Source organism: Mirounga leonina, unplaced genomic scaffold, assembly GCF_011800145.1.
Source record: "Mirounga leonina isolate KUSES-001 unplaced genomic scaffold, KU_Mleo_1.0 Mir_115, whole genome shotgun sequence".
Classification (NCBI taxonomy): Eukaryota; Metazoa; Chordata; class Mammalia; order Carnivora; family Phocidae; genus Mirounga; species Mirounga leonina.
Window position 1 is genome coordinate 53544768 of NW_023270268.1, and position 18416 is coordinate 53563183.

The following is an 18416-nucleotide window of genomic DNA, read 5'->3' on the forward strand; positions in this document are numbered from 1 at the left end:
TAATTTATCCTACATATTACTGCTAAGTTTATGTTCCTAAGAAATAGTCTTTATCTCTTATTCTTCTGCTTATTTTTTTAAGGTTTGGTATGCTCATAGAATAAAATCAAAACCTCTTCATTTAGCATCCAACACTATCAATGTCTTGGTCCCTCTGGATATACAGCCTCATACAGCCTACCCTCTGGCCCAAGGGGTCTGCTCCCATTCACCTGATTTCCATGCCTTACGCTGTTTGCCCCTATGCCTTTGATCACCTAACTTCCTCCACAGCTCCACTCCATTGCCAACAAGCCCATTTCCTTCCCTAATTTCTTTATCCTTCAAAGCTCAATCTAAAGATATTCCAAGGGCATCTGGGTGGCTCAGTCAGTTGAGCGTCCAACCCCTGGTTTCGGCTCAGGTCATGATCTCAGGGTTGTGAGATCAAGCCCCACATCAGGCTCTGTGCTGGGCGTGAACTTTGCTAAAATTCATTCTCTCCTTCTCCCTCTGCCCTTCCCTGAAACCCCCCCTAACAGAAAAAAAAAAAAATTCCGATATTTGCCAGGAAGCCTTTCTGATACTTTCTTTCCCCCCAAAGTGATAATCTCTGCTTTCCTGTCCTCTCACAGCATCTTATAATAACAAAAACATCCTGCCTGTGCTACAGTTATTTACATTTCCAGTTCACCTCCTTTACTAAATTCATTATAGACAGGTTCCATTTTTGTCATTCCATTCTTCCATTTGAATATAATGTGGGGGAAATGTCCTCAAAGGTTTGCAGTATTACTCTATTCCAATTTTAGCCTATAATTAAAATATACAACATAACACAATTTAGCCTATAATTAAAATACACAATGCTTAATTATAATTATCCCTGGTCCATATATTATGTTCCTCTAATAAGGATAAATAACTCCTCAAAGGTCCCAGTAAGAATTGTTTTTAAACTAAATCAAATTTTTCAAAATAAAACCAACTGGGATTAATGCTTCTTCTGTATTAGAGGAGGTGATGACCATGACTTTTTCTATCTATATATCCATCTCCAATCATTAAGAAATGAATTAAGGGAGTGCTTCAAATATTAACCTCAGGAGATAACCACTACCAGGTATTTATGGTTACCCTTTGTTAAAATTTGGTTAATGGGTAGCTAAAGAAATGTAACTATTTTAACACTATCCTAAGAGTAAACGTGACTTAAAAATGAAATCTGGGGGCTCCTGGGTGGCTCAGTCGTTAAGCATCTGCCTTCAGCTCAGGTCATGATCCCGGGGTCCTGGAATCGAGCCCCGCATCGGGCTCCCTGCTCAGTGAGGAGTTTCCTTCTCCCTCTGCCCCTCACCCCACTTGTGCTCTCTCTCTCTCACTAGCTCTCTCTCTCTCTCTCAAACAAATAAATAAAATCTTGAAAAAAAAGAATTCAGGTAAAATAATACTAAGGGATTATTTCTCTTGTTAGCCCTTAAAAATTACATAAATCGGGGCGCCTGGGTGGCTCAGTCGTTAAGTGTCTGCCTTCAGCTCAGGTCATGATCCCAGGGTCCTGGGATCGAGCTCCACATCAGGCTCGTCGCTCTGCGGGGAGTCTGCTTCTCCCTCTCCCTCTGCCTGCCGTTTCCCCTACTTGTGTGCTCTCTCTCTCTCTGTCAAATAAATAAATAAAATATTAAAAAAAAAATTTTAAATGAAATCTGGACATTTGGAAGTCAGTTACCAGAGATGCTTCACAATATAACTTTATTATATATTTCTCAAGAATAGTCTGCTACCTGTCTTTGAAGATCAGCTGATACATGTTCAGTTCAACATGAAAACTGTTTTACTATTTCTAGGTAAAATCTAATTAGGAAAATAAATCTGCTGTACACACACAGAAGAAAAAATCATATGTAATCTAAATCTTGACAGGAATGACCACTGAACTGACTTTATGGGCACTTCTTTCCAATTAACATGGAAAACTGAGATGCTACTCTAAGCAGCTGCAGCTTACCAAGTTTTGGACCATCAGGGTATCTGTTCCCCTACATTAGTATGGATATCAAATGTAAAATACAATTTAGAAAGGATGATAATATTATGAGGTTATTAGGACTTTTAAAGTAAGGAGTTACTCCTAATGTTTCCATTATTATTATTTACTTAACTAGACACCCAATCCTATTCCAGATAGTATATGCTCGTAAGGATTCAGAATTATTTTTAAAAGAATCATCAGCCTTTAACTGCATTTATATAGACTCACTAAAAAAGAAAAAGCCCTTGAGTGTTTCTTATATTTCTTGGCTCAAATAATACAGTTACCATGGCCTATCAGGCAACATGGAAAGTAAGAATATAAATAGAAATAAGAGATTTCTGCCTCAGTTGGTTAAGCATCCAACTCTTGATTTCAGCTCAGGTCATGATCTCCAGGACGTGAGATCAAGTCCTGCACTGGGCTCCCCACTCCCAGTGGAGTCTGCTTGGGATTCTCTCCTTCGCCCTCTCCCCTCCCCCAACAACTCATGTGCGTTCTCTCTCTCTCTCTGTCAAATAAATAAATAAATAAAATCTTTAAAAAAATAAGAGATTTCAGGCTTTGAACCTTACCTAAATCAGTCTTAGGAACTATAATAGTTTTTAAAGGGAACTATTAAGGTATCTTAATTGACTAATAAACGTACCTTGCTGAGCTAAAGTTGATCTCAGCATCCCAGTCTTTGACCAGATTTTTATTTGTCCATCTTCTCCAACTATAAAGAGAAAAAATAATTGATATTTTTATCTATAGGAAATAAATTTAAACATTAAATTTGCATATAAAATCAGTATATCTATATTAACACATATCTAAAATTCAGACACAATTTACTCATTAAATGACAGTGCTTCATAACTGTAAAATTTAATTGCAATTACTTTGAAAAAATTCTATGAGTAGCCTAATTTCCATGCCAAAAATTTTTATTTTTTCCTTTAATCTTAGAAGACTTATGAGTATATTATTCAAATAATGCTTTCATTTTCACTGAAATCTCCATCCTAGAATTCTAAGACAAGTGCTTTCAGTGCAATAAGAAGAGTTGCAGGCAAACTCCAGTGAGTTGGGGACTGAATGGAGTGAAGTAGTAGACTTTTCTTTGAACAGCTTGCCTAAAAGAAGAAAGAAAGAAAGAATTCTCTAGAGAGAATCATTTGTTAAAGGCAGGATTTTTATTTCATTCTTCTCAATTTTCAAGATGGATGACATGTGAACACATTTATATGCTAAAAAAGAAACAAATGGAAAAGGACAAGTTGAAAAAATAGGCAGGAGAGGAAACAACTCACTGAAAAAAGTCCTAAAGAAAGCCCAGGGGATAGGTAGGTAGTTTGATTACATATCCATAAACTTGTTGTTACTCTTCCTTTTGATAGGTGGAGCATAATTTCTCTCTTCTTTGGGCTATCCTTAGTGACTTGCTTCTAATAGAATATGGTAGAAATGATGGAGTATGACTTCCAAGGGTGGGTCATAAAATATATTGTAGCTACCATCTTTCTCTGTCTTGGATCACTCCCTTATGAGGCCTGCTGTTATGTTGTTAGAACATTCAAGCAGCCCTATGAAGAAACCCATGTGGTGGGGAACTAAGGCCTCCTTCAAAGCTCAGTCTAAAAATATTCCAAGAGCATATGAGTGAGCCATCTTGGAAGGAGAACCTCCAGCCCCAATCAAGCCTTCACATGACTGCAGCCCTATCCAACATCTTGAGTCTGAGACAGAACCACCCAGCTAAATTAAATTATTCCCCTCCCACAGAAACTATGAGATAATACATGTTTATTATCTTAAGCCATTACCTTTTGGGGTAATTTGTTAGACAACATTAGATAACTAATACCATAGATGAAGATGAAAATGCTTATGAGAATAGGGCAAGAGATGGGAGAGTGATGGAATGGGGGTAAAGGTCAGTTAAATATTTTGAATTTTAAAATTTTAAAGAATTACAACTTTTATTTACCCCATAATTGACCATTTCAAAAGCCCTGACAGAACATTCTCTGTAAGTCATATATGAAAACTAATAATTAATATGACATTCTGAATTATAACATTATCTAGCAGCCTAGTTCAATGCTGTGCCAATTATTTGCTCTTGGACAATGAAAGACACTATTACTAAAGAAAATATTCTGATTCCGTGAAAATCTTTCTTTAAAAAATTCATTTAAAATGTCATTTTTGCAGACAACTTACCTGTAACTAATGCTGTTCCTTCATAATTCCATCTTCCTGCAAGAACTGCTCCACAGTGAGCTTCTACACTTTTTTCCACTCTTCCTAACTTAGAAATCAGATGAAATTTACCTAAAAGAAATTATACTTGAGAAATCTATTTGAATTTACTCAATCAATAAACATCTTTTGAACAGGTACCTACTACTAGACTAGTTAGCATAGTGGTAGGTACTGGAGACATAAGGACAAATAATATTCCTATTCAAATCATTGTTCCTACTCTCAAGAAAAAAACAAATCTATTGGAAAATAGGCACAAAAACAAAATTATAAAACCTTGAAACAAGTGGTGTAATAGAAGTATGTATATGATGCTATGATAGATCAGAGGGACAATAAAACTCCACTGGGATATGGTCAAAGGGGGCCAAGAGAAATGTCAAGAAAGCCTTCTAATTAAGCAGAGTTTTGTGGTCTTGCTTTATTTTTTTCTTTTTGCAGGCTATAGAAAAGCTGGAAAAGGTATAAAGGACAGGAACCAGGACAGTTAAATGGTGTTAAAACATAAACTGAGGCAGGGGCACCAGTGTGGCTCAGTCTGTTAAGTATCCAACTCTTGATTTCAGCTCAGGTCATGATCTCAGGATTGTAAGATCTGGCTACATGCTGGGCATGGAGCCTGTTAAGATTCTCCCTCTCTGCCCCTCCTCCCCGCCTCTCTCATTAAAAAAAAATAATAATAATAGATTCTCTCCTTCCCTCTGTCCCTCCCCTCTTCTCTCCCTCTCTAAAAATAAAAAATAAAAAATAAAAAAATAAACTGAGGCCTATCAAAAATTTTTAAGAGTTTATTTGAGCAAAAATCTTCCAAATGGGGAGCACTAAACCAAAAGTGGTAAAGAGTGTTTCACCAATAGTTGCTGAGGAAGAGACTTTTATAGAGAAAAGGTGGACGCAAAGGAAGGAAATTATTGATTGGCTATAGCCTAAGGCCTAGTTAGCTGTTTGTGATTTGTTATCCTTAGGTTTCAGTTTCAAAGACTTGAGGGTGTTTACAGACTTAGATTTTGGTTTGCTCACGCTGGCTAAAGGCATTAGGGCCACCTCTGTTGAATGGCCTTGTTGTTTAATTAATTTAACAATTGATAATTCCAAATTTTAAAATACTTGCCTTATATGATTTTACCCTGTGCCAGGCACTAGGTAGACAAAAAGGAGCAGGCTACTTGATTGCTGTTCTCAAAAGGCTCACACATATATAGGTAAAAAGTACAACTTTTTAAAATTACAACTTTAAAGGACCTAAGCAAACTAAGAGATGTCAAGGGGACAAATCAACTGTGCAAAGAATAAGTGCTACAGAAAGCTGAGAAAAAGAGGCACCCAGGTGGCTCAGTCAGTGCCTTCAACTCAGGTCATGATCTCAGGGTCCTGGGATTGAGCCGCGCATTGGGCTCCCTGCTCAGCGGGGAGCCTGCTTCTCCCTCTGCCTGCCGCTCCCCCTGCTTGTGCTCTCCCTCTTTGATAAATAAATAAATAAATAAATAAATAAATAAATAAATAAATAAATAAATAAATAAAATCTTTTAAAAAAAGAAAGCTGAGAAAAGATCATGAAATAATGTGGGTTTGAATAATCCTGAAATCTAGTAATATATAGCTCATAATAATTATTTTAATTAAGTACAGTGACAGTAGAAACTTCCCCCAAATCTATCTATATCTACCTACCTTGCAGTAAAAAAATCACGTGCCTAATCAAATTTTAACTCAGAGAAGTTACTTTGTTTGAATTCACTTTTAACTTAAGGCTTTTCAAGACCGTCTTAATATTAACAATTCATTAAAAATATATCTAAATCAGGGGCACCTGGGTGGCTCAGTTGGTTAAGTGTCTGCGTCCGGCTCAGGTCATGATCCCGGCATCCCGGGATCACGCCCCGTGACGGGCTCCCTGCTCAATGTGGGGAGTATGCTTCTCCCTCTGCCTTCCCCTGCTCATGCTCTCACTCTCTCTCAAATAAATGAATAAAATATTAAAAAATATACATGCTTGAAATGGTTTAAAACATTTCTCTGGAAAACTCTAATACAGATGGCTTTGAAACATTTAACACCTAGCACCTGTGGTTATTTCACTAACCATGTACCCATTCTTACCAACAAAGTCATTCCCTCTTTTTTACACAGTGAGCATTATTTGCAGCTCTGTTACAATATTTTTTTATTGGGCTGTGATCTGTATCAGGGCAGGGCGCCACGTCTTAGTCATATTTTTATTTCAATAGTGCTTTTACATAATCACATTTGTTAAACTTGACCAACTCAGTAACCATCTCCTAACTTAAAAAAAAAAAAAAACTATGCTGACATTCTTTTTTTCTCATTCCATCTAATAGCTTTCTTTTCTCATCGTTCATTTTCTAGGCCCTCTACAATAAGCTACGCTTTTCCTTCATCTAACTACCCACTAGCAGCAATTACTTTTCCCCATACCTTCCTTTTAACTTTATATTTATCACTGGGTCATTTTTGAATGTAATAAGATTACTTTGAACTCAAATGTTATTCTCTTCATGAAACTAACTTGAAATTAATTGGGATATACTTTTTATGCATTGCTTTACAGAGAAAATGCAAGGGGGAACAAATCTCAAAAGAAATTGTAAAGATGACATACAGTAAGTGGAAAGCTAATCCTGTGGCCATTGTTTACTTTATTGAGGTCTGTTCTCACTAAATGTTAGCATATTGCCTATCACAGAATACCCACATAATAAACAACTGTTGCATATAATGGATGAATCCATCACCAAAGAGATTAACCAAATAACTCTTAAACCAGAAATGAAGGATCCAGAAATTTCCTTTCAATTTATGCCATATTTGAGAAATTTTATATATTTAGATCATTGATATTTCTTACCCTAAAATACCTAATACTGATTTTCTGACAAGTGCTAAAATTATTCTTGCTTCCTATGACCTCACACAAGACATATACTGGGACAACTAGGGTCAGCTCTTTGCATAGATTTGGCACTCAGTAAATCTTTGGACTTTGTATTTTGTCTGGTTACAGATTACATGAATAGCACACCCAGAATAAACCATAAATATAAAATACTATATATCAAATATTCTTATTTTTTTATTAAAAAACATTTTTTTTAAGTAGGCTCCACACCCAATGTGGGGCTTGAATTCAGAACCCTGAGATCAAGAGTTGCAAGCTCAACCACCTGAGCCAGCCAGGTGCCCCCATATATCAAATATTTTTAAGCCCATAATTATCCATTTAACTATTTTGTTTCTTCTCTCCAAATTTTCTATAAACTTTTAAAAATGCAAGACCCAGACTAGAGATGAATTTATTTCTAATTATTTGCCAGGGGTGGGGTAGAGAAGAGAATATAATCAATATGGTTATATTAATGTATTGATTTATTGAACAAAAAAGTGGATTTGGATAACAAACATGGATATTTAAATCCTAAGGTAGAAAATTAACCTTTTGTTCATTAAAGAAAAAAAATAAACTTTTTAAAAAGAGGGAAATGTTATAAAAGAGAAGAAAAATAGAGGAAACATTAAAATTATATAAAACACATTTCTTAAAGTTAGAAATGCCTTAGGAAATGTCCATGGAAACATGAAAGGGTTTGGAATAGGGTGTTAAGAAAAAGGACACATGAGCGCTTTTGCATACTGCTTAATAGCAGAAATGATTTGGCAGATGGTTGCAAAAAGCCAGAGATCTATAACCAACCACCAACTTATGATAAAAGAAATGAACACACAAAATCTTTTTTTTTTAAGATTTTATTTATTTATTTGACAGAGAGAGATATAGCAAGAGAGGGAACACAAGCAGGGGGAGTGGGAGAGGGAGAAGCAGGCTTCCCTAGGAGCAGGGAGCCCGATGCAGGGCTCGATCCCAGGACCCCGGGATCATGACCTGAGCCAAAGGCAGACACTAAACGACTGAGCCACCCAGGCGCCCCCACACAAAATCTTTTTAAAGTGGAATTTTTAAATAGACATATTAAGAAAATAAGGGAATTATCTTAAGATATCTAATACAATGTATTAAAAAAATTATCTTTCAGTAAATGTAATTTAAAGAGTATTTAACAGCTTTACAAAAGATTTTACACCAGAATTCCCCTAATGCATTTTATATAATTCAATTATTTTTTAAATGTAAATCTTAATACATTGTCAAATATCTCTTCTAAAAAGTAGCATACAGCTGCATGAAATATTCAAAAAGTAGTAATGTTGGAGAGAATTATTGGTAAGACAAAACACTTGGCAAAAGTCTGCCTTATGTATTTAAGGACCTGCCACCAAATCTCAGGGATCTCTTTTGGAATGTTATCACTACACAGAAGAGGGAGGGGGTATGATGAAGGAACACTGGAAGAGTAATAAGAACAAACTCAAAAACTGTAACCCTTCCCTGCCAACATTGGGGAAGAAAAATCAAGAAAAGAAAGTTGGTGGCAACTAGAAAAGAGAAACTCCTGAGCAGTAAATTAAATTTTTAAGAAAAATTTTTTAAGAATTTGGTTAACGTCATACAAAATGGAAAAGTCCTAGAGATCTGGTGTACAATACTGTGCTTATAGTTAACAATACTGCACTGTATATTTAAAAACTTGTTAACAGGGAAGATCTCATGTTATGTATTTTTTTAACCAGAATAGTATATATTTTAAGTATTGGGTTAACAAATAATATAGTTCTAATATATAAAATAATCTCCAATGTTTATCTGACAGAAAACCCCTTGACTACCTCCCATTGACAACTACTTCCTTTTTTCTTGAACATTTCTTTTTCATTTCTGGATGCTCTTTTCTATCTTATCCTTCCATTTCTTTTCTTTGATCTATCATGCTTTTCCCTCTCTTTCACAAGTTCCCAGATATTTCTCATTCTAGCTTAGATGAAAATACTAAACTACTCTGCTTTGGTTCTCACTTCTTTCCACATCTAGCTGTGGCATATAATGTTTTTGTTTTATTATACAGTAAACCTAAAAATAAAATTAAGCGTTATAGTTTCTCAAGAGTCATAATATATTTATACTTATATATTTAAATAAATCTCACAAATTTATCTCTTAAATTACATTTTTACATTAAAATTTTTTCCCTCGCAAAAAGTGTTTTCTCTAAAACCAATTTGAAATAGAGACCCAAGCAATTATTCTTTAGCTGGGTGTAATTAAGTGATCTTAATTCAGAGAAACACTCAGACAACAGAAATTATCAAGACTAATTATATTTATTGTCCATATTCACCAGACACAACTCAATTCTTATATACTATTGCATTTAAAAAGGAAAAGGCAAAGGAAATATACAGTATGTCACCTTCTGTGTAATACAAAAAGTGAAATGAGAAAATATGCATGTATTTGTTTACTTTTGCCAAAAGAAACACAAGAAGGATAAACCAGAACCAAAGAGATTGTTTACCTACAGGGAGGAAACAGAAACAAGGCGTATGGGATTGGGTGGTAGGAGTAGTGACATTGCTCTGAGTATGCTTTTTTTAATACAGTTTTGTCTTTGTGAAACCATCCATGTTAATGTTTTACATGTTCAAAAAAATAATCAAATCAACAAGGATGGGGGAGAATGGAAACCTTAGTAGAAAACAAACACAAATAATACATTTAACTATATTTTAAGTGACTAACATAACAGTTAAGGAAGGGGGAAATGCAAGTAACTTTTGAACACAGGACTTTGATTCTATATATTCAGTATAAAGATAAAAACAAAAGTAAACAAATATTAAACTCTAGTTTTTTGCAGTAGTGTAGATTAGCCATTCTGAAACAACCTATGTGTACTGTAGAATTGAACAAGTGAGTAAACATATTGAAAATAATAATGGGAGCCAGGCTCCCTCACTATTTCCAAGTATAAAAAAAAGAAAGACTGGAATTAACCCTATAATGTTGAATTGGTGGCATCGAATGAACTCATGATTTTTAGTATGGAAAGGAAGGAAGGAGAAGAGGAAGAAGGAAAGAGCAGGAAAGAAAATGGAGGGAAGAAGGGCAGGAGAAAGAGAAAAAGAAATAGCTGTAGATACGTATGTTTTTAAATATACATTTATGGGGCGCCGGGGTGGCTCAGTTGTTAAGCATCTGCTTTTGGCTCAGGTCGTGATCCCGGGGTCCTGGGATCTGGATCCTGGGATCGAGCCCCACATCGGGCTCCCTGCTCGGAGGGAAGCCTGCTTCTCCCTCTCCCACTCCCCCTGCTTGTGTTCCTGCTCTTGCTATCTCTCTCTCTGTCAAATAAATAAATAAAATATTTAAATAAATAAATATACATTTATATTCCTATTTCTTAGCTCTCTGAAAGGATCTTGAAGCAAACACACCTCATTGAAATGAGCTTTGCTAGCACTCTCATCTTGTTTTTAAAATACCAGAAAGCACCAAGAAAAGAACAGGTCTCCTTGGAGAAATGGGTGATTTGGGGGGCTGGGTTTGGGAAAGTACAAGATAAGCCTCAAATAGCTTGTGCCGGCAAAGAAGTACTCAAAAAATGATGAGAAAATACTACCCCACCCCCCCAAAAAATTCATTGGCGCTGGCTTGATGGGGCTCCACTGGCCAAATGTGGGACAATTTTCACAACAAAATAAAAAAATTACAGAAATAAAAAAAGAATCTATGAGTCTAATCTGACATAAGTAAACAAATAAATGGGTAAGAGAGGGGAGGCTCTTCTTTGCAGCAGAATACCAACTAATCAATATGGAAGGAATTATGGAATTTAAAAAAAAAATCACCATTTAGCAATCATCTGAGTAATAAATGATTCAGCCAAATATCAACAGTAGATGCTAAAATAGTGGGTAGAAGTTTAAGGAAGAAAATAATATTTTTACAGAGTCTGAAAGTATCCATTCACAAATTATTTATTAAAAGGTAAAAACAGGGGCACCTGGGTGGCTCAGTCGTTAAGCATCTGCCTTTGGCTCAAGTCATGATCCCAGGGTCCTGGGATCAAGCCCGCATCAGGCTTCCTGCTCAGCAGGAGGCCTCCTTCTCCCTCTCCCACTTCCCCTGCTTGTGTTCCCTCTCTCGCTGTGTCTCTCTCTGTCAATATATAAATAAATAAAATCTTTAAAAATAAATAAATAATAAAATAAAAATAAATAAAAGGTAAAAATAGTAACTTCACAGATTACTTTAGTGAATACAACCTTTCAAAGTAATCAAAGTTAACATCACCAATAATGGGTCAAACCAGCATCATGAATCTCTCAATGTGATGCCCTAATTATTGTACACTGAAAAATGTGTACACTGAATCTAACTATGAGGAAGTATCAGACAAACACAAATTGAGGGACATTCTATAAAGGAAAAACAGATCTGTATTCTTCAAAACTGTTAAGATCATAAAAGAAAGGGCACCTGGGTGGCTCAGTTGGTTAAGATCATAAAAGAAAGACAGGAGACTCTAGATTAAAGGAGGTTAGAGAGATATGACAAAAGCAATATGTTATTCTGTACCAGAAAAAAACAAATTTCTATAAAAGATGTTATTAGGACAATTGTTAAAATTTGAGTATGAACTGTATATTCAACTTAACATCAATGTTAAATTTCCTGATTTTGATCAATGTATCGTGGTTATATAACAGAAAGTCCTCATTCTTGGGAAATGCACTGAAGTATTTATGGTAAAAGGGGCATGTCGCACGTCTATAAATTACCCTTAAATACTTAGGGGAAAAAAAGTGTGCGTGTGTGTGTGTGTGTGTGTGTGTGTAGTGAAGTGGGGGAGAGAGGGATAGAGCCAATGATAAAGTATATGGGACAAAATGTTAACAGGAAATGAATTTGGATAAAGGATATGCAGGAGTTATTTCTACAATTTTTACAACCTTTCTGCAAATGTGAAATTATATCAAAATTAAAAGTTGTTTTTTAAAAAGTCAACCCTTTGTTTTATCATCTGAGGTAAGCAAATTCTAGCTGTGGTTCACAGTCAATCTTCTAAGTCCAGCTACTTTCACACAATATCTCATTTAATCAAGATTCAGAAAAATAAGGTTAAAAAAAACTATCATAAGTTCTGTCTGTAAAAGAAGTAAAATCTGATTCAATACTTTGCCATAACATCCCTTCCCTGTTCTGGTTACAAAAGCCCTCTTCTCTTTCTCTTTCCTTTTCCATGGTGGCCTGAGGCCTACTGTGTTCAGTCAGTGTCCCATTCCCTTGACTAAAGTGATTCTTCATTGGCACATGACCCAAGCTCGCCCAGGACTCTCTCTGCAACTTGTCTGCAAAAGATACTGAGGAAGAAGCACTCTCTCTGCTGACATTTCTTTTCTAGGATGAGCCTTGGGTTACTGGCTGCCATCATGCTCACCTTGTGGGGACAGCCCATCTAACAGATGGTGAGAACAGGGGCCTAATGCAGCTGTGGTTGAAGATCTACCCCTGGAGTTAGGTGAACCAAAAAACTCCATCTGTGCATAAGTTAGTCAAGTAAGTTTCCATCACTTTTGATGAATGTATTTTTAATTGACATAGTAGGTAAAGTGTAATACAGACAAAAAAAGTTCAAGTTATTTCAATGAAAATAAAAACATTCCCACAAAAAGTAGAAAAATTACGCTTTTTACTCACCAGTAATAAAGCTACAGTCAAATCAAATAAGTCACCAACTCTATTGAGTGGAAATTAACATGTACTAGAAAATAAAGACAATATTCAATAGCTTACTAAATGTTGCATTGTGTCCATATCTTTTTTAGTGTGGTTCTGTTATAAAGCTAAATTTGAAGAAATTAGAAACCAAAACTGATAACAGCTTAACAACTATTTTCTGTGAGGTCACAGAAAAAGTAAAGCTGAAAGCTCAGATCAAATCCTACAATATGCCAGCTTCACTTTCTCCCATGACAATAGTTTTATAGCCTATACACAAACCAAATGACTACAAAGATTTTGGATTAAATGTGTAGACAGAGGTCTGCAGATCTACAAACATCAGCTTTGTAAAACAACTAAAAGCATGCCACACTAATATGTCTTTTAAATACAAAGATGAGCATATAACATTTATTAAAAACTTACCATCAGAACTTGTGAGGACAAAGCTTTCTGCTTGAGTTTGTTTCTTTATGCCTAAACTTTTTGGAAACCAGTGAAGATCTATGGGGTAAATATCATCAGGAAGCTTTACTATTTGACTTGTTTCACTGGTTAACAAGTTCCACTTCACTATCTGGTGATCATCACTACATGAATACAGTTCTTCAGCAGTAGTCCAGCCCACACAGCTTACTAATTCTTGATGTGCCACCATGTTAAGGAGATATTAAACACACAAAAACCTTAAATCTTAATAAATAAAATAATTTGCAGATGCAGATTATAAGAAAAAGATAAAATAGGGTCAAATGTTTCAAGCTTCTAAATATACTTTCCATTTCATGACTTTCATATTTTTTCCATATAAAGGAAAATAAGCATCTATCAAGACAGTTGTAAGAAGAATGGAAAGCAAGAAATCCACATGCCAAAAGAGGACAGAAAGATCTGACAACATGAAAATTTTTAAATTGTGTTACAAAAGATTCCATAAATAAGGCCAAAAGATACACAAAGACATCTAACAGATCAAAAGGTATGAAAGGATATACACTAAACTATTGGGGGATAAGTGAGAAGAAAAGTGAACTATAATTTTTAAATCTACATAGATCTATATCATATTAGAAGAAATATGTATTATTTTGATAAGTTAAAAAAATCAAGTGTTAAAAGAAGACTGAAATCTAATAGTAAAATACCTGCTTAAATTACACATTATAATAACAATTTACCTAGAAAAAAACCTACAGCTTAACTGCCAAAACTAAAATCTTACCAAACTTTTTGACATTAAATTCAGGAAACAATTCAATTATAATTTACTGCACCTACACAATGCATAGCACTGGATAAGATATGAATCCTAAAATTCCTACTTTATTTAACCCATTTTTTTCGGTCTCTGATTTATCAGGAGGATTCCTATAAATTGAGATGCTCAAGTAGCCCTCTGTTCCTCCATCAAAATGGGCTGCTTACCCTAACAGAACTGTGTATATAGAGAAGGCATTTCAGTTTGTCATTTACGAGGAATCTTTTTCTTACACATATCTGGGTATCTGTATTACCAGATCATTCCTGGTTGGGTTGTTTGTTCTCTTGCTATTACTGTATAATCTTTTTACTTCCTCCACTTCTGACTAGTGCTTTTTATTGGCTTATCTAAGCAATCAATAAACTCCAAGGAAAAGAAACAATGTGCTATAATTATTCTGGAATGTTCTAAGATTTAATACTTCAAAATGATAGATTAAGCAATAACCAAAAAGGTAAAAGAAATTATAGGAAGATCTTAAGAATCTGCAAAAATAGATAACAAAGTAGCATTGGAATATTCAACATACAATCTAAACAAAAAGACCTGGTTATCATGAGACCATTACTGAAAAAATTGTTCCAATATAATTGCTATGGTCTAAACAATGTTAGGTAAAACTTAACATTAGAAAGGGAGAATGTTAGATAAAACCAAGAAAGGAAGAAAATACACACACACACACACACACAACACACCCATTTCAAAACAAAAAACATTAAGTTTATCCTTATATAAATTGCTGTAAGTGCACATCGGCCATGTGTGATATATCTTCAACCTATTAGGTCAACTAAGAGTATGGGAGAAATGAGAGGACTGACAGACTAAGAAAGTTTAAAAAAACTGTTATTCTTCAACTTGAAAAGGTAAAAGCAGACAACAGACACAGCCAAAATCTGTAAGATTATATATGGCGTGAACTCTTGAGGGCATACTTTGAAAAGACAGTAAAAAGGATTTAAGGAGAAATCAAAGGAATTATAACTTCACTCAAGAGGTAAAATAAGTAAGATAGTATAAATTTTAAAAATTTGATCAAATATCTAAACAGTGCTTTGATATCTCTGATGAAGGACCACATTTTTCTCTATTTCAAAGCTACATTTTGTAAGATAAAATAAAAATGAATTATTAGAAAAATTATATTTGGGTGTTGTGACAATGTCAAATTGCCAAAAAAATGTCTTACCTCTTACTTTCTAATTTCTGTACTTATCCCTTCACAGACCTGCAATAGTCTACAGTTGATTCTTTATAGAAGCACTAATCTAAATAACTAAGCATGAAGGTAGAGAGACCTGTCATATCTTCCTGACACGAAATTGGGTATTCTTGCTAAGAAAATATAGGGTCACGCATTTGAGAAAATATTTATAATCGCTACCTTCCCACTTGAAATAATAAAGGTCTGACTGCTCAGATTTCCCCAGCTTATCCTCCACTTTATCATGAGTATGAAGAAATAGAGCAGAACTCAGTGAAAACATACTAAATCACACTAGCAAAGAAATTATTTGGTTTTAAAAAAAGAGCCGCTCTTTAAGATCCTACTAGACTAAACAAAAATTGTGTTTTATGTACTTAAGCACAGTACTTAAACAGAGTAAGAAAAATGTCAATAAGGATTTGAAAGTAAGATTTAGAGCAAATAGTTTGCTTTGGAAAATTACCTGCAACATATGATCTCAAATATTTCAAAAACAATTTAGCTAAATTACCATTAAAAGAATGAAAAAAAATCCACTCTTTAACTAGAATACAATGTAGAAAACTTTTAACAACAGATGATCACAATAAGGTTTATAAGTATCAAAAGGATATGTTTTGGTTCTTTTAAAAGAGAGATCTTCAGTCTCATGTCTCCACTTTCAGCAAAATTATAAAATGCAACTTGATTGTATTCACTGTAAAAATAAAAGTTAGGGGGAAAATATAAAATTTACATTAAGAACAAACACATGTACACAAAAAAATAAAAGCAAACAAAACATCTTAGCATTCCAAGGACACTAAAACACCTCAATACTGTTGGCATCATATACATGGAAAGAAGAAGAAAACTAGTCAGTGTGCTAACCCTGCCAAGGAGCGACTGGAAGCCTTGGGTTGGTTGTAGAGGTCCTCTACAACCTGCCTGAAACAGTTCTACAAGTGCAGACCACCATTAAATCTGAGCAGGTAAATAATTTCCAAAGGCTGTCCTAGGGCCAAATCAAAAGACTCTGTAAACTGGGAACCCCTTAATGGCAGATCATTATTGGTCCTATTGAATGGTACATTAGAATAAATTCCCAAGGTCTAATCAAGGGATCAAGGCCTTAATTTTAATGGTCTCAATTCTGGAGCCCACATGTGAATATTATGACATCATCAACCTGAGGTAGATAGAGGTTGGAGGTAGATATACTGCCCAACAGTTATGGTTGCCATGGTGGCAACGTGAAAAATAAGTGTGTTATTTAAGGAAAAGGTAATAAATCTCTTATAAAAGTTATATAAAAATCACAATGTAATCGCCAAATAAAAATATGGAAAAAGAAGAGCAATACTCCCCCAAATAACCTTGTCACCAGAAGATATAAATCAAATGGAGTTTCCTCAAAAAATTAAAAATAGAACTACCCTATAATCCAGTAATCACCCTACCAGGTATTTACCCAAAGAATACAAAAACACTAATTCAAAAGGAAATATGTACCCCTATGTTCACTGTACCATTATTTACAATATCCAAATTATGGAAGCAGCCCAAGTGTAAATTGATAGATGGATAAAGAAGAGGTGGTGCGTAATCATCCATAAAAGAGAATGAATTCTTGCCATTTGCAACAATGTGCATGGAATATATATATGTTATATATATATTAGATAAAACCAAGAAAGGAAGAAAATACACACACACACACACACAACACATCCATTTCAAAACAAAAAACATTAAGTTTATCCTTATATAAATTGCTGTAAGTGCACATCGGCCGTGTGTGACGTGCTAAGCGAAGTAAGTCAGAAAAAGACGAATACCATATGATCTCACTCATATGTGGAACTTAAGAAACAAAGCAAACAAAGGGAAAAAAAGGGGAAGAGAAAGACAAACCAAGAAACAGACTCTTAACTATAAAGAACAAACTGATGATTATGGGAGGGGGGGAGTGTGAAATAGGTGATGAGGATTAAAGAGTACACTTACCGTGATGAACACTGAGTAATGTATAGAATTGTTTAATCACTGTATTGTACACCTGAAACTAATATAACCCTGTATGTTAACATACTGGAATGAAAATAAAAAATCAAAAAAATATATATAAATTGGGACGCCTGGGTGGCTTAGTCAGTTAAGCATCTGACTCTTGATTTCAGCTCCAGTAATGATCTCAGGGTCCTGAGATCCAGCCCCAGGTAGAGCTCCGAGCTCAGCAAGGAATCTCCTTGAGATTCTTTCTCTCCTTCTCCCTCTGACTCTCCCCGCCCCCCCCCCACTGGTTCATGCTTGCACACGTGCACCCTCTCTCTCTCTCTCTAAAATAAATCATAAATCTTTTTAAAAAATTACTCTCAGGGCACCAGGGGGTTCAGTCGGTTAAATAACCAATTTTTGATTTTAGCTCAGATCATGATCTCAGAGTCCTGGAATTGAGCCCAGGGTCAGGCTCCCCGCTTAGTGGGGAGTCTGCTTGTCTCCCTCTCCCTCTGCCCCTCCCCCCTGCTCACTCTCTCTCAAGTAAATAAATAAATCCTTTTTAAAAATTAAAAAAATAAATTATTCATATATTTATAACTCATATATTTATATAAACCAAGAAAATTGCTAAATTGTCTGAACCTAATTTATAGTTACAGAATTCTGAGTCATATCACTAACCTAAAAGGAAAAAAACAAATCAAAGTGTAATTGAAGGAAAAAATACCTCTTTGCCCAATAGAAAATTACTGCTAACTACATCAAAGGAGGTGCTGAGTATAGATAAGTATTCAGTGGGTCTCCCTTAGATAATTTCTCATTCTCCCAAATCCAAGAAGACTTTTAGATCAGCGAAGTGCTAAATACAGCTGTATTTCAAAACACCTTTTTCACTTATTCTGCTCATATATTTATTAGACTAGGTGGGGGTGGGGACTGTTAAAACCACAGAAAAAAATCTGAAGTTTTATGGTCAGCCAATATGCAACTAGGGTCAGAAACACTTCTCTTCCAGTTAGTTCACTAAGGGAGATTTCTGTTCTTCTTCAAAAGTATGAATCTATGTATA

General features: G+C 35.0%; 1 protein-coding gene across 5 annotated transcripts in view; it reads right to left on the minus strand.

Annotated features, from left to right (window-relative positions):
• Positions 1-18416, minus strand: part of IFT80 (intraflagellar transport 80) — a 124467-nt gene that overhangs the window by 94071 nt on the left and 11980 nt on the right. For 4 of the 5 annotated variants that reach the window (XM_034998132.1, XM_034998140.1, XM_034998147.1 and 1 more), the window contains exons 2-5: positions 15982-16064; positions 13323-13544; positions 4220-4330; positions 2661-2729 (exon numbers count right to left, since the gene is read on the minus strand). In XM_034998132.1, the coding sequence (XP_034854023.1) occupies positions 2661-2729; positions 4220-4330; positions 13323-13544; positions 15982-16018 (439 nt within the window). In that variant the 5' untranslated portion in view covers positions 16019-16064. The remainder of the gene's footprint in view (positions 1-2660; positions 2730-4219; positions 4331-13322; positions 13545-15981; positions 16065-18416) is intronic. The other variant, XM_034998165.1, reaches the window with a different exon arrangement.